Below are 15627 nucleotides of genomic sequence, written 5' to 3'. Positions count from 1 at the left end.
ACCCCCTTGGCTGGCTGTACCCTAAGTGTATAATGTTACTGTAGAGTCGAATTCTGCAATCAAATCTCACTGTCACAACTGGGAAGTTTAAATTCAAATTAATTACTGAAAATTTTAGGCAGCTGGAGAGAAAACTGATATCATTAGTGATAACCGCATGAAACATTTGGCTTTCGTGCTCCCCTGACCTGCTGTGCTTTTCCAGCCTCTCGCCTATAGATTCTGGCTTCCAGCACTGCAGTCCTTATTATCTCCCCTCTTTTGGTTCACTGAAGTCCTTTGGGAAAAGAATTCTGTTCATTTTTACCAAATTTAGCCTTCATGAGTAGGCAGCCTCCTGCTCAAGACCACCCTCCCCTAACATCCAACCAGAAAGTGCTGAATTGTCACTTGTTTGCATTCTGGGAGTGAACTTCTCAGTCAGCTTGGGTGTGAGGGGTATCTTGGAAAATCATCCCAGGTGATAAGCTGGAGGAAGAACATCCAAACAAAGTATTGAATTGTCACTTGTTTGCATTCTGGGAGTCGGTGTGAAAGTGGAAGATATTGTGAAACAGCCTGCTGTTTAGGAATGGTTATTTCCAAATGTTACATTACTATAGCATTCCCAACCTTTCTCTAAACAAAGAAAAGGGAGAGGCAAGGATCAGAGGAGAGAGAATATCTTGAGAAGAAGCAAGAGTTCCTTTTGGGTAAAGGAGTGCAAACTTAAGCTGTTGGCGAGTAGCAGGTAAGTTTTGAGAAGCTGTTATTGGAGCAAGGAGCATCAGAAACTTCACCTTAGTATTGAAGTAGTTAATATTGTAACAATGAAGTAACTTAAAGGGAAAAGACATGGCAGGAGAGTTCCAAATTGTAGTTTGCTCTTCTTGCTCAATGTGGGATGCTGGGCACATTTCCAGTGCCCGGGACCTGAACATATTCAAGAAGTGTCTCCAGCTGCGAAAAGCCTGAGTTTCACAGTTGGAGCGGTGTCTGGGGACTGTGGAGTATTCGCGAGGCGAAGAGTGTCATGGATAGCACGTGCAGAGAGCTGGTCACATTGTGGACTCTTAACTCGATAGGCAGGAGGGGAATGAGTGACCACTGGGCTGAGCAGGATGGTTAAGCAGGCAGTGTGGGAATATCTTGTGGTGTGGTGCCTCCCTGGTGCTAGGGTCCTGAGTGGTTGCAGGACACGCTCGAGGGGAAGGACGAAAAGCCACTGGTCTTGGTACATGTTGGTATTAACGACATAAGTGCAAAAAGCGATGAGGTTGTAAAAGCAGAATGTAGAGAACTAGAAAGAAAGCTGAAATGTAGGACCTGAAAGGTAGTTATCTCAGGATCATTACCAGTACCATGAGTAGAAGGAGCAGGATTTATAGGATGAACATGTAGCTGAAAAGGTAGTTTGAGGGGGAGGGTTTCATATTAATGGGGCATTGGGATCAGTTCTAGGGGAGGCGGGGCCTGTACCAACTGGACGAGTTACACTTGGACAGGGCCAGGACTGATGTCCTTGAGGGGTATATTTGATAGAGCAGTTGGGGAGGATGTAAACTCGTATTGCGGGGAATGGGAACCAGAGGAGCAGGGCAGTAGATGCAGAAATTGAGGGAGAAGGGAAAACCAAGACAAACATTACTGAGAACAAGAAACGCTGCTGAAAAGAGCAGGGGTGGTGGTCCAAAATGCTTGTGTTTCAATGCAAGAAGTATAATAGGCAAGGTGGATGAACTTAGAGCAATTCACCCCCCCCAGGCTGATCGTTAGCAACTCCTTTGTCTGGCCAACTGCCTTTCTCTCTCTTTGGGCTCTATCCTATTGTTTACTCCCTACCCCACCCACCTCCCTATTTTCTGCATTTAAACTGACGTTTTCCCAGCCACTGAGATAACGAGGTGTGGAGTTGGATGAACACAGCAGGCCAAGCCGCATCTTAGGAGCCTTTCCCAGCCTCTGTCAGTTCTGAGGAACGGTCACTGGGCCCAAAATGTTAACTCTGTTTTTTCCGTCACAGATGCCGCCAGACCTGCTGAGCTTTTCCAACAGCTTTGTTTTTGTTCCTGATTTACAGCATCTGCAGTGCTTTCGGTTTTACTAGAGCTTTGGTTAGTACTTGGAACAATGACATTACTGCGATTCCAGAGACTTGTCTGGAAGAGGGATGGGACTAAATGTCCCTGAATTTAGATGTTTCAGGTGTGATAGAAAGGGATGGGGTAGTTGCTTTACTGGTAAAAGAGTACCTCACAGCTGTACTGAAGAAGGATACCTCAGAGGACTTCTGCAGCGAGACAATATGGATAGAACTCGGGAACAGGAAAGGTGAAATCACAAATGCTAGTGGTATACTTTGGGGCTCCCAACAGCCAGTGGGAGATCGAGGAGAGAATATGTAGACAGATTTTGGAAAGATGTAAAATCAGCAGTGTTGTTGTGGAGGATGATTTTTAACTTCCCCTATATTGACTGGTTCTCATTGCGTGCTGGGAGCTTGGTAGGGCAGAACTTGTCAAGGACCATTCAGAAGGATTTCTTGACGCAATATGTAATCAGTACCAACTAGGGAAGGGGTTATACTGGACCTGATTTTGACAAATGAGCTTGGCCAGGTGAGTGAAGTTTCAGTAGGGAAATATTTCTGGGCTAGTGACCATCATGCCATCCTCTGAAGGTGTAAAATTGGAAGAAGGCAAACTACAACAGTATTCTGCAGAAGTTGGCGACTGTTGATTGGAGGTGACTGTTTGAGGGTATATCTCTTTGGGACATGTGGAAGTACTTCCGGCGGTTAGTAAGCGTTCAGTATCGGCATCTTCCTGTAAGAATGAAGGGTAGGTATGGCAAGTTACATAAACCTTGGATGATCAGAGATGATGTGACCATAGTCAAAAAGAAAAAGGAAGCATACATGAGGTCTAGGAGGATGGAAACTGATGAATTCTTTGAAGTATTTAAGGATAATGGTAGGAAAGAACTTAAAGAATTAGAAGGGCTAAAAGATATCATGAAAAGTCATTAGCAAACAAGGTTAAGGAGAATCCTTTTATGCATATATAAAAAGCAAGAGGGTAGCCAGGGAAAGGGTTGGTCCACTCAAGGACAAAGGATGGAATCCCTGTGTAGTGCCAGAAAAGATAGGTGTGGTCCTAAATTAATACTTTGTGTCAGTATTCACCAAAGAGAAGGAATTGATGGAGGATGATCTCGGGGAAGGGAGTATTGAGTTTTTATGCCAAGTTGCTATTAAAAAGAAAAAGGTGTTACCTGTCTTAAAAAGTATCAAGGTACGTAATTCCCCTGGTCCTGATAGGCTCAATCCCAGAATATTGAGGGAGGCAAACACGTTGCTGGAGCATTGACACACATCTTCGTATCCTCTTTGGCCTCAGGTGAGGTCCTAGAAGACTGAGACTAGCCAATGTTGTCTCATTGCTTAAGTAGGGTTAGAGGGGTAATCCTGGAAATTTACATGCCTGAGAGTCTCTCATCATTGGGAGGGACGTTATTGTAAAAGGTGCTTGGGGACAAAATCTGTACGCATTTAGAAGCGAATGGACATATTAGCGATAGCACGGTTTTATGGAAGACGTTGTACCTCAATTTGATTGAGTTCTTTGAGGAGGCAACAAAGATGAGGGAAAAGCGGTTGATATTGTCTACATGGATTTCAGTAAAGCCTTGAACAAGCTCCCTCCGTGGCGGACTGGTACAAAAGGTGAAGTCACATGGTATCGGGGTCAGCTGGCAAGATGGATACAGAGATAACAAGGTGTAGAGCTGGATGAACACAGCAGGCCAAGCTGCATTATAGGAGCAGGAAGGCTGACATTTTGGGTCTAGACCCTTCATCAGCAAAAAGCTCTTGGATTATCTGTCTTGGATAGACTCAGTTTGTTTTCACTGGAACACAGGAAGTTGAGGAGCGACCTGATAGAAGTTAATAAGATTGTGAATGGCATGGGTAGATTGGAAAGTCTGAGGGTTTTTCCCCCACGTGGATGTCACTTACTCGGGGTGGAGGGGTGGATGGGGGGCATCTTCAAAATGCAGGGGGAGGTGGGCTGGGGATAGTTTAAAAGAGATGTGTGGGGCAAGTTTTTCACACAATGGTGAGTGCCCTGAACGTGTTGCCAGAGAACGTGGTGGAGCAGATACAGTAGCAGCACTCAAAAAGCACTTGGATAAATATGTAAATAGGATGGAAGTAGAGGGATATGGATCTTAAGTGAAGTCCGTTTTGGTGCGTAAGGATACATGCGTTGGCGCAGGCTTGGAGGGCTGAAGAGCCTGTTCCTGTGCTGTTTTGCTCTTTGCTGATAAGTGAATGCTCTTTCAAATTGAACCTTGAAAAAGATGACGGAGGGCAGCAAGGATGCAGAGTGTAGATTGGATGGCCATTTAGGTTACATCACCAAGACTAGACCAGTAGCCCTACTATTCACAGAATAGCGTAACTCTGAAGATTTAGCAACCAGACTAGACCAGCATTGGTGAGAGAGCCAGTAAGGGAAAATAACCGCCTTGCACTCCCCTGTGGTATTCTATCTGTCTCAAATATGCGTGTCCTTGACCGCGTGAATGACCACTGCACCAACCTTCTGGAAACAGAGTCCTATCTTCACACTGAGGAGAGTGCCACAGAGCATGATAGACGATCACAGTGCTAACTGGATTGATGTAGAACAGATCTGGAAAGCTCAAACCTGGACCTGTTTAAGGTAATGTGGTATATCTTCAGCAGAAATGTGATCAACTACAATCTATAACCTCATAGCTAGGCATATCCCAGACTCTGCCATTGCTGTCTGAAAACTGGTTCAGCTGAGGAATATAAAAGCATGCTACAACCAGCACAGGCAATCGTAAAAATGAAGTCTGGACCTGATCAAGTTTCAACACAGGACTAGCGGACTGAACAAAAGAATCTGCTTACCATAGACTGAACTGAGTGATCCCACAAATTACAGATAATTTGCTCCAAGCAATTGCTCTGCATTCCTGTCATACTAGTCACGAATAGTGGTGGAAAATTGCAGAATTAAGTGAAGGATGTGGCGCTATAGAATCCCCACCCGATACAATAGGACAGCTGTGCTTTAGTTCAAAATATAGGGCTAAAGCATTTGCAACCATCTTCAACTAGAAGTGCCAAGTGGATGACATCTTTGGTCATTTCCATTCACTAATCATGCCCCAGAATGGCACGGCACCAAAGAAGGCCATTCAGCACCAGCTCTCTAACAATAAGCAGCTAAATGCAATGGATACACAAAGCGTTTGGGTCTCAGCAACATTTCAACTGCCCTTGTCTTGAAAAAGCACCAGTTTTTAATCACCTTCAGCTGCCTATATCAAGGTCAAGCTCTTTCTTGCTCCTTGGACTGAGTTTTAGATCGTCTGATCTAATATTGTTTTGTGAACACTGATTTAAAGCTTTGGAATTTAAATATTAGTGTCGTTTTTGGGTCCGGGATATCATAGCAGTGGCATGTGCGTATTAGTTACTTGAGAGAGGCTTTCATTTTCAAACGAAAATGCTGAATAGTGACCTTAGCATTGCTTAGAAATCAAGTGGCTGTAGACTGCTGTAATATTAATAGAAGTGGTTTGCAACAAGTGCATAAATATCAAAGGCTATGAGTGTGTTTTCAGTTTGGGGAAAAAAAAATTGAGGATTGATTTTCATTTGAAAAACCCAGAGATGGGATGTTTTAGGGCAGTCAGGAGAAGACCTGACTGGGACGAGGAGCAAGTTTAGCTTTCTCTCCTTTAAAGGAATGGAAGACCTTTTGGGAAAATATAGTTGCTTTGGTAGAAATGCTTAGTTTGTGTCATTTCCAAAGCAGAAGCATTTGGTTAGACATCTGTGGGTTTTTTTAGGAGCAGAGAATATAAATTGCATTTTTGTCTATTCGTAGAACTCCACAGTTCATAGGAAAGAAGCTAGTTCTGAAGCAGCATCATAATACTCAACGTTAACTCTTTTTTTTTATCCCCACATTTACTCCCAGATCACAGTAGTTTCTTCAGAAATTTCTGTTTTTGCTTGAGAAACGGGTGGTGACGGTTAAGTAGAATTTAAATTTTAGAGGGATAATTCCTCTATTCATTTACATAGATTCAAGACTAGTGTTTGGAAATGGATTGAAAACACATTTTGCTGTGCCTTATAAAAGTTTTCTAAGCTTTGTTGTATGTCTAGATAGCTGCTCGTTTTTTGTCTTTTGTGATTGAAACTTTGTGTCCTCCTGTATATCTTATTTGGTCAGCAGTGTCTGAACTACTATATTTCCTATCGAGTGAAAATGTGATTATGTATGAGTCAGATGATGAACAGCAGAACCAGGGTCATATTTTATGCATTTCAACAGCTTTGAACTGTGGAGATGCAGAAAGGTTGAATCTTGGCAGCCAGTTACACATAGCATGTTCACATGGTAACCAAAACACATGACCAGTTACTTTGTTCTCAGAAGGATGTATTAAAATTCATTTGTGGGATATAGTCATCGCTGGCTGGCCTACATTAATTGCGCATGCCTAGTTGCCCCTCGGAAGGTGGTAGTGTGCTGCCAACTTGAACTGCTGCAGTTCACCTGCTGTGGATTGACCCACAATGCCATTAGAGAGGGAATGCCAGGATTTTGACTCAGTAACAGTGATACATTTCCAAGTCAGGATGATGAGTGGCTTGGAGGGGGCCTTGAAGGTGATGATGTTTCCATATATCTGCTGTCCTTGTCCTTCTAGGCAGAAGTGATTGTGAATTTGGAAGGTGCTGGCTGAGGATCTTTGAATTTCTGCCATGCATTTTTGTAAATACCACACACTGGTACTGAGCTTTGGTGTTCGGGATAGATGCTTGTGGGTGTAGTAGCAATTAAGTGGACTGCTTTGTCGTGACCAGGCTTCCGAGAGAATCTTAATGATGCAACCCAAGAGGAGGCAAATCTGTCCAATCTGCAGCGTGCCTTGTTCTTTTAAACAGTGCCAAGAATCTTTGTGCACATCTGCTGAAATGAGTTAGGAATTGGTTTAATATATTCAGTAAAGAAACTCCCAGTCCCTTTTATATTGAGCTCAAGGTGATATGAATTCCGAAGAGAGCAGAAAATTTAGCAAGTTATAGCACATTTCAAACTTAAACTAAATCGAAATCCTTGAGGGGATGGATGAACAGTGATTGAGCTTTAAGTTACGTCAGTCATAAAAAGTGAACTCTGCAGAAAGGAGTAAAAAGCAAAGTTCTCATTAGATATTATGTTCCATTATATTTTAGAATATCACAAGGAAGAATATCACAGTTGAGCTAAAAGCTGATGAACAAAGTTTTTAGAGCAATTCACTTGATAGAATCCATACAGTGTGGAAGCAGGCCAAATGGTCCTTTGAGTCCACTCCGATCCTCTGAAGAGCACCCCATACAGAGAAGGGGTGAAAATGCAAACTCCACACAGGCAGTCATCCTAGGTTGGAATTGAACCCAGGTCCTTGGTGCAGTGAGACAGCAGTGCTAACCACAGCCACTGTGCTGCCCCAAATGATGGGACTGAGTTATCAGAAATTAGGAGACATTTGAGATGGGACAGGGGTAATTTAAGGTGTTTAATGAAAGGGTTTGTTATGGTAGGTCAAGAAGAGCTTGTTAGTTTCAGTGGGGGAATTCAAAACAAGAGGGCATAATCTTTGACTTCGAGCTAACAGCAAATCCACAGGAAACTTGTTTGTTTGAAGGAGCAATTACGTGGAATGCAGTGTCACAGGTCACTGATACGAAAACCCATTGAAAGTGGAAGTAATTTGTAAATATTCAACACAAATTGTATCACTTTATACACTGTTCAAATTTATGTTTCTGGAGGCTTTAGGATGTTTGAATTTTTAAGTTGTGATTTGTTCTATGAAAACAGATCTTTTGAACAATGTACTAACGATTGCATTGCATAGCCTTTTGTCCTCTGCTTTTAAAATGCAGCCGTAGCCAAGCTATTCCAATAGTCGAACTACTGGCACGTATTTTGATATTTATCCACTCGTGGGACATTGGCATCACTGGCTGGCCAGCATTTATTGATCTTTTCCCTTAGTTGCCTCTGAAGGTGATGGTGAGCTGCCACTTTGAACAGCTTCAGTCCACAGGTTGACCCACAGTGCCCTTGGAGAGGGAGTTCTAGGATTTTGACCCATTGCTATTGAAGGAACATTGATATATTTCCAGATCAGGGTGAAGAGTGGCTTGGGGAGGAACTTGGAGATGATGGTGTTCCCATGTATCTGCTGTGCTGTCCTTCTGGGAGGAAATTGTCATGTGTTTGGAAGGTGCAGCCAAAGATCTTTAAATTTTTGCCATGCATCTTGTAGACAGCAGTAGTGCGTGCAACTGCTCGGTGGTGGAGGGAGTGGATGTGGTGTCAATTAAGTGGGCTACTTGTGTTGGAGCTGCACACATCCAGGCATTTGGGAAGTATTCCATCACATTCCTCACTTGTGCCTTGTAGATGGTGGGCAGGCTCTGGGGAGTCTGCAGGTGGGTTACTTGCTGCAGTATTCCTAGTCTCTGAGCTGTTCTAATAGTCATTGTGTTTATGTGGCATGTCCAGTTGAATTTCTGGTCAATAGTAATGCCAAGGATGTTGATAGTGGGGAGGATTCAGTGATTGTACCACCTTTGGAAAGACAGTGATTGTTAGATGGGTCCTTTTATTGGAGATGGTCATTGCCTGGCATTTGTGTGATGTGAATGTTGTTTGCTGCTTGTCAGCCCACAGGATATTGTCCTGATCCTGTTGCATTTGAACGCTCACTGCTTCCATATCTGAGGAGCCACAAATGTTGCTGAACATAGTGCAATCACCAGTGAACATCTCCACTTCTGACCTTATGATGGAGGGAAGGTCATTAATGAAGTAGCTGAAGATGGCTGGGCCTTGGACACTGCCCTGAGAAACTCTTGCAGAGATGTTCTGGTGCTGAGATGTTTGACGTCCAACAACCACAACCATTTTCCTGTGTGCCAGATATGACTCCAACCAGCAGAGTGTTTGCCCTGATACCCATTGATTCCAGTTTTGCTAGGGCATCTTGATGCCATACTGAATCGAATATGACCTTGATTTCAAGGGCTGTAGACTCACTTCATCCCTTTGTCCATTGTTTGATCGAAGGCTGTAATTAAATCAGAATCTGAGTGGGCCTGGTAGGCACAAACTGGGCAGTGAGCAGGTTACTGCTAAACAAGAGCTGCTCAATAGCATTACTGATGATCTCTTCACTGCACTCTTGATCAATGAAGTGAAGGGGTCAGGTTGGATTTGTCCTGCTTCTTGTGTACAGGACATACCTGACCAATTTTCCATGTTGTTGGATAGATGACAGTAGTGTGACACTACAGAGGAGCTTGACTAGGGGAGCGGCAAGTTCTAGAGCATAAATCTTAAGTAAGTCAAATCTTAAATAAATCATTAATCTTAGTGTTGTCAGGATATTTGTGATAATTGCCCACCACCATTCGTGACTGGATGTGGCTGGACTACAGAGCTCAGATTTGATCTGTTGGTTGTGGGAGTGCTCAGCTCTGTCTGTCACTTGCTGCTTATGCTGTTTGGCATCCAAGTAGTCCTGTTTGGTAACTTCACCAGGTTGACACCTCATTTTTAGGTATGCTGGTGCTATTTCTCGTATGTCCTCCTGCACTCTCCATTGAACAAGTGTTGAGCCCCTGGCTTGATAGTAATAGTTGAGTGGGGGATATTCCAGACTCTAAGGTTGCAGATTGTGCTGGAGTGCAGTTCTGTTAATGAGCCACTCACCTTGTGGCCCAGTCAAATTGCTCGATCAGTTGGAAGTCTGCCCCATATTAGTATGGTGGTAGTGCCACACAACAAGATGGGAGGGTATCCTTAATGTGAAGGCGGGAGTATATCTCCATGAGAGCTGTGCAGTGTTCACTCTTAATGATACTGTCATGGAGTGATGCATCTGCAGCCAGCAACTTGGTAAGGAAGGGATCCAATATGTTTCGCCTCCTTTTTGGTTCCCACACCACCTGCCACCGACAGAGTTTATCAGCAATGTCCTTTCGGACTCAACCAGCTTGATCAGTAATGCTGATGCCTAACCACTCTTGGTGGTGGACACTGAAATCCCCCATCCCCACATCTTGGACTCTTGCCACCCTCAGTGCTTCCTCCAAATGTTGCACAACATAGAGCAGTACTGATTCATCAGCTAAGGAAGGACAATACATGGTAACCAGCAGGAGGCTTCCATGCCCATGTTTAACCTGAGGCCACGAGTCTTCATGGGGTCTGGAGTCAATGATGAGGACCCCCAGAGCAACTCCCTCCCAACTGTATACCATTGTGGCACCACCTCTGCTGGGCCTGTCGAGTTGTTGGGACGGACATAACCAGAGATGGTGATGGTGGTGTTTGGTCTGTCAGGTAAGATTCTGAGAGTATGTCAGGCTGTTGTTTGACGATCGGTCTGTTGAGGGAGTTCTCCCAGTTTTGGCACTGGCCCTCAGATGTTAATAAGGAGGACTTTGCAGGGTCAACAGGTCCATTGTCTATTCTGGTGCCTAAGTCAATGCCACGTGGTCCATCCCAGTTCCATTTTTTTTGAGACTTAGTAGCAATTGATATGACTGAGTGGCTTGCTGGGCATTCCAGAACAGTTGAGAGTCACCCATATTTCTCTGGGTCTGAAGCCACATGTAGACCAGACCAGACCAGGAGAGCATGGCAGATGCCCTTCCCTGAAGTACACGTGAGCCCAATGGATTTTTGGACCATTCACTGGTTTTATTTGTCACCAATGGATTCTTAATTCCAGATTTTTTTCGCTTATTGAATACAAATTCCACCATCTTCTGTGGTGTGATTTGAACCTGCGTCCCTGAAATATTAAAGTGTGAAGCTGGATGAACACAGCAGGCCAAGCAGCATCTCGGGAGCACAAATGCTGACGTTCCGGGCCTAGACCCTTCATCAGAGAGGGGGATGGGGAGAGGGACTGCATCCCAAAACCAGCCCAGTTCGTCCCCTCCCCCCACTGCATCACACAACCAGCCCAGGCTGTCTCTGCCTCCCTAACCTGTTCTTCCTCTCATCCATCCCTTCCTCCCACCTCAAGCCGCACCTCCATTTCCTACCTACTAACCTCATCCCACCTCCTTGACCTGTCCGTCTTCCCTGGACTGACCTATCCCCACCTATGCTCTCCCCTCCACCTATCTTCTTTTCTCTCCATCTTCGGTCCGCCTCCCCCTCTCTCCCTATTTATTCCAGAACCCTCACCCCATCCCCCTCTCTGATGAAGGGTCTAGGCCTGAAACGTCAGCTTTTGTGCTCCTGAGATGCCTCTTGGCCTGCTGTGTTCATCCAGCCTCACACTTTGTTATCTTGGATTCTCCAGCATCTACAGTTCCCATTATCCCTGAAATATTAGTTGAGTTTCTGGATTAGTAGCTTAGCATAATACCACTGTTATCGCCTCCTCTAAACAAGCAAAAATTTGATTGTGTACTTCCTGTGTATCAAATCCAATTTGGCCAATTATTACATGACCAGTCTGTTCCCAGTACATGGGTGAAGGAGTCATCAGCAAGATTATTGATGAGACGCAAGATTGGAGCACAGTGTAATACTCTCCTTTTTGTTTCAATGGGGGAAGGTAGAAGCAAGTCAAAATTGACTCCTTCAGAGTCGCCTGAATCATGATACCTACCATTCAAAAACACATGGTTCGCATTTATGCATGATCATTGCCATGTCCAATACTCTCATCCTCATATGGATGCACATTACTATTCTTTCAATATTACTTTGCTAAAGTTAGATGTTGTCTTGAACTATTGCAGCTGAACCAGCACCACCTCAGGCAAACTAGAGATAAGCAGCAAATGACATCATGACTAATGAAGTGCACACACCCTTAGAAGGGAAAGAAAACAAGCTAATCCCATGCTTTTGATGGGATGTCACTCAAAAGTATGCAATATAATAGATAAAGGAATTTTCAGAGCTGGCATTTTTTCTGTTTCAGCAGCTTCCATTTATGAAATGCCTTTTGAGTTGCGCTTTTCCAAAAAAAAAACAAACCAGATGTTTCAATGAAATATATGGAAAGCCAGAGACATCAGCTGTCAAACATTTTAAGTAGCAAGTGGTGTTATAAAGTTTCTTAAGAGAACCTTTCACTAAAGAAGAGAAAGAGGCAGGGATGTTGAAGGAGACCATTGCTGCAAATGACTGCAATGACTGAAGATGATACTATCACATAGTTTACAAGCATAAGAAATAAGGGAAGGGTAGGCCGTTTGATTCCTCAAACCTGTCCTGCCATTCAACAAGACAGTGGCTGACCTGTCTCGGGCCTCTGCTTTTTTTTGTGCCAGCTCATCATCGGCCTCAATTACCCAGTCTCTCTCAAATCTATCTCCTTTCTCTTTTTTAAAAAAAAATTTCATTGTAGCCTCCACAATCCTATGGCGTACAGAATTACAGGTATTCATTACATTCTGGGAGAAGAAATTCGCTCATATTTCAGTTTTACTCGAGTGCCCCCTAATTTGAGATTCCCCCACAGCGAAGACATCTTAACGTCTTAACTCTTTGAAGCTGCCTCAGAATCCTGTTTTTTTTTTTCATTAAGATCTCCCCTCATTCTCCTAAATTCTAATGAATGAAAGTCTAATCTGTTTAATTGTTCTTGATAATTCAGCCCTTTCATCCTAGGAATCAGCCCTGTGGGTCTCTTTCAAACTGTCCCCACTGCCAGTATATCCTTCCATAATGTGGAGACCAAAACTGTACACAGTGCACTGTGTAGCCTCATCAGCACCCTGTACAGTTCTCATAAGACTTAGCTATTATTAATCTCTAAATCCCCCCTCGCAATAAAAGACAAAATTCTATTTGCACCTTTAATTACTTACAGCATCTTTGTGCTTCATGCTCAAGAGCAGTCAAACCCTTCTGTGGTGCATTTTTTTAAAGTTTCTCTCCAGTTAACCAAAAACTCTGCCTTTTAATTTGTCCTGCTTAACGGTTTCCTACATTAAACTCCATCTGCCAAGATTTTTGTCCACTTGGTTCTATGATTATTCAACCTATCCATTTACCCTGGCAGATTTATGCCCTCATTATAACATGCCACCTACCTATTTTAGTATGTGCCCCTTCGAGCAAATCATTAATATAAATAATAAAGAATTGAGGTGCTTGATCTGGTCCATGCGCTACTCAATTACTTGTTTCTTTCCGACCGGAAAGGGTCTATCAGTGCTGATCTCTGTGTTGTGTGTTAACCCTCTCTGCGGATGCATTACCACAAGCTCCTATGTTGATCAATGCTGTTTTTGTGGCAGCTTGTTAAATAGCTTCTGGAAATCCAAATGCACGACATTTATCAGTTACCTTTTATAGACTATGCCTGTTAAATTTCCTGGGGATTATTTTGAGGATATGTTAACCATGATTTCTCTTTCTCAAAACCCATGTTGATTGACTGTGCTAAGTTTCTTTAAATGTTCTGCTCTTTCTTGCTTTGTACTCCAGTAGTTTCCCACTGACTGGCCTATAGTTTCCTTTTTTGTTTCCTTTCATCTTTGACTAGGTTTGACTGGAATACCACCTTTGTTAATCATGGGTCTCTGTCCTTCTCATAAAGTCCTCATTTTTGACTGCAGTAGATCTTTGCTGAGTATTATGAAATATCTGCCTAAATATTTACCATTGCTGAACCACTGACTTTCCCTTTAGTCTATTTTCCCAGCACGCTTTAGACCGCTTTGTTCATACCTCTGTAGTTTAAGGTGAGGTCACCTGTTTGAGACCCAAGTTGCACTCTGGTCAAGCTGAGTTTGAAATCCTATCATGTTGTGATTGCTACTTGGTTAAAAAATTCTTAACTCAAAGATTTTTTATTTCTTCACCCAATAAATTTCTGAAATATTGACATAAATCAAGCATATCCATTTTCTAAAGATTATGCATCCTTACATTACAAAATTAATGAATGAAAAATTAACATGTATTTTTCTACCCAACAGCACAAGTGGATGTTCTAACTGCTGCCCTCAGAGCTTCCACTCTTGACTTTGAGGAAGGAAGATCTTTGGAACCACTATGTAACCGAACCAAGTCTCAAGCCGATCCTATGAAAGTTGATCCTGTCAATGTTGGCCAAGACCATGTGCCTTTAACTGCTGAAATTTCAGCCCCTGTTGAGGTAGGATAATTCTGTTGAAGTTGAAGAATTCGTATTCTTCCTCCGTGATTGAAAAGAATACTTCTGGCTAAATAAGCAGTTGACCCATGCTAAACTGTTCTAAGTACGAGTTTGTTTTGTGTAGTGAGAAAGAAGTAAACAGAAGCAAGTTTTTTTTACATAAAATAGTGTATATCCGACTCTTCCTAGGAATCTGCACTAAACAAATCAATAGTTAGCCACAAGATCAGTAGACTTCTTTTTAATATTGATCCTGAACCAACCCATTGTTTCCACCAGAAAACCATTTCACTTGCTGACACATGTAAACAACTGATATTGGTGATAATAACTGAAAATGCTGGAAACTGTCTTAGATTACTCAGCATCTGAAAATAGTGTTCAGTTTTACATTCACCTTCTTTGCCCATCAGTGCTGACACTACTTGCATTATAATTTCCAACATTTGTAGATTCTTATTTAGTAATCCATTCCATATGTGGCTTGCACTAGCTTGATGCTGTAGCGAGATGAACTAGTTACCATTTTGACTTTCTACACTGTTTAATATACTTTAGTGTTGCATTTCTTAGAACTCTTTTCGGATACAGCCAGATGTATTATCCTGTGATGTTGAGGGTCAACTATCTTTCAGGATACCCTAAGGCATGAATGTTCTTGTTTCTGTGATCTAAATTGGATGCGATGGTAAGGTGCTGTTTGTATAGAGCACTGCGATTTTAGGTTGACATTCTGTCTCATGCTTTGACTGTTCATCAGAATTTGTTTTGTTTGCAGCTTAGCAGAAACTGATTATATTGAATTCTTGTTTGTTGTATTGGAAATGTGGTGCTTATTTTTCTTTGTGTGAGCAAACTTGCATTTCAAATCATTGCTGAAAGCTAGTGAGTTGGTTGAGTGTCTAAATATAGTTTCTTTTAGATGACAACTCACTGCTGTATTGTGACGTAAGCTTGTCAAAATCTCAAATGATTTCCACATTCCTAACTTTGAGATTGCTATGCTGACAGTTAGAACATGTTATGCAGTCATTTTTCTATAACTTGTTTACTGATTCTACATATCCCTTTAAAAATACTTTGGAAGATTGGTAGCAATTTGAATGCCTGAATCATCGGAATTTTGCAAGTTTAGGAATGATTATTAAAACGCAGTTATTGTGATTGTTTCCATTTATTTGCAGGAAGACTGTGTCAGTGATACAGTGTACAGCACCAATCAAGCATTGGATGCATCTCCCTTTTCAGCAATGGTATCAGATGACCGGGTATTCACTTATTTTGAGACGGTGAGCTTATGAAAAAACCTTTGAAATGCAGAGCTCTTTTTGAAGCAAATTTTTAACGAAGCAGAGTGGTTTTAAATAAAAGACAAGTTGACAACTTGTGGTCAAATGGACAGTTATG

The 15627-nt window shown here is 42.6% G+C and overlaps 1 protein-coding gene across 8 annotated transcripts in view; it reads left to right on the top strand.

Annotated features, from left to right (window-relative positions):
• Positions 1-15627, top strand: part of LOC125451661 (serine/threonine-protein phosphatase 4 regulatory subunit 1-like) — a 93659-nt gene that overhangs the window by 51934 nt on the left and 26098 nt on the right. For all 8 annotated transcript variants that reach the window (XM_048529106.2, XM_048529111.2, XM_048529109.2 and 5 more), the window contains 2 exons: positions 14042-14220; positions 15405-15509. In XM_048529106.2, the coding sequence (XP_048385063.1) occupies positions 14042-14220; positions 15405-15509 (284 nt within the window). The remainder of the gene's footprint in view (positions 1-14041; positions 14221-15404; positions 15510-15627) is intronic.

This window comes from Stegostoma tigrinum, chromosome 5 (assembly GCF_030684315.1).
Source record: "Stegostoma tigrinum isolate sSteTig4 chromosome 5, sSteTig4.hap1, whole genome shotgun sequence".
NCBI lineage: Eukaryota > Metazoa > Chordata > Chondrichthyes > Orectolobiformes > Stegostomatidae > Stegostoma > Stegostoma tigrinum.
This window is presented reverse-complemented; position numbering and strand designations above follow the sequence as displayed.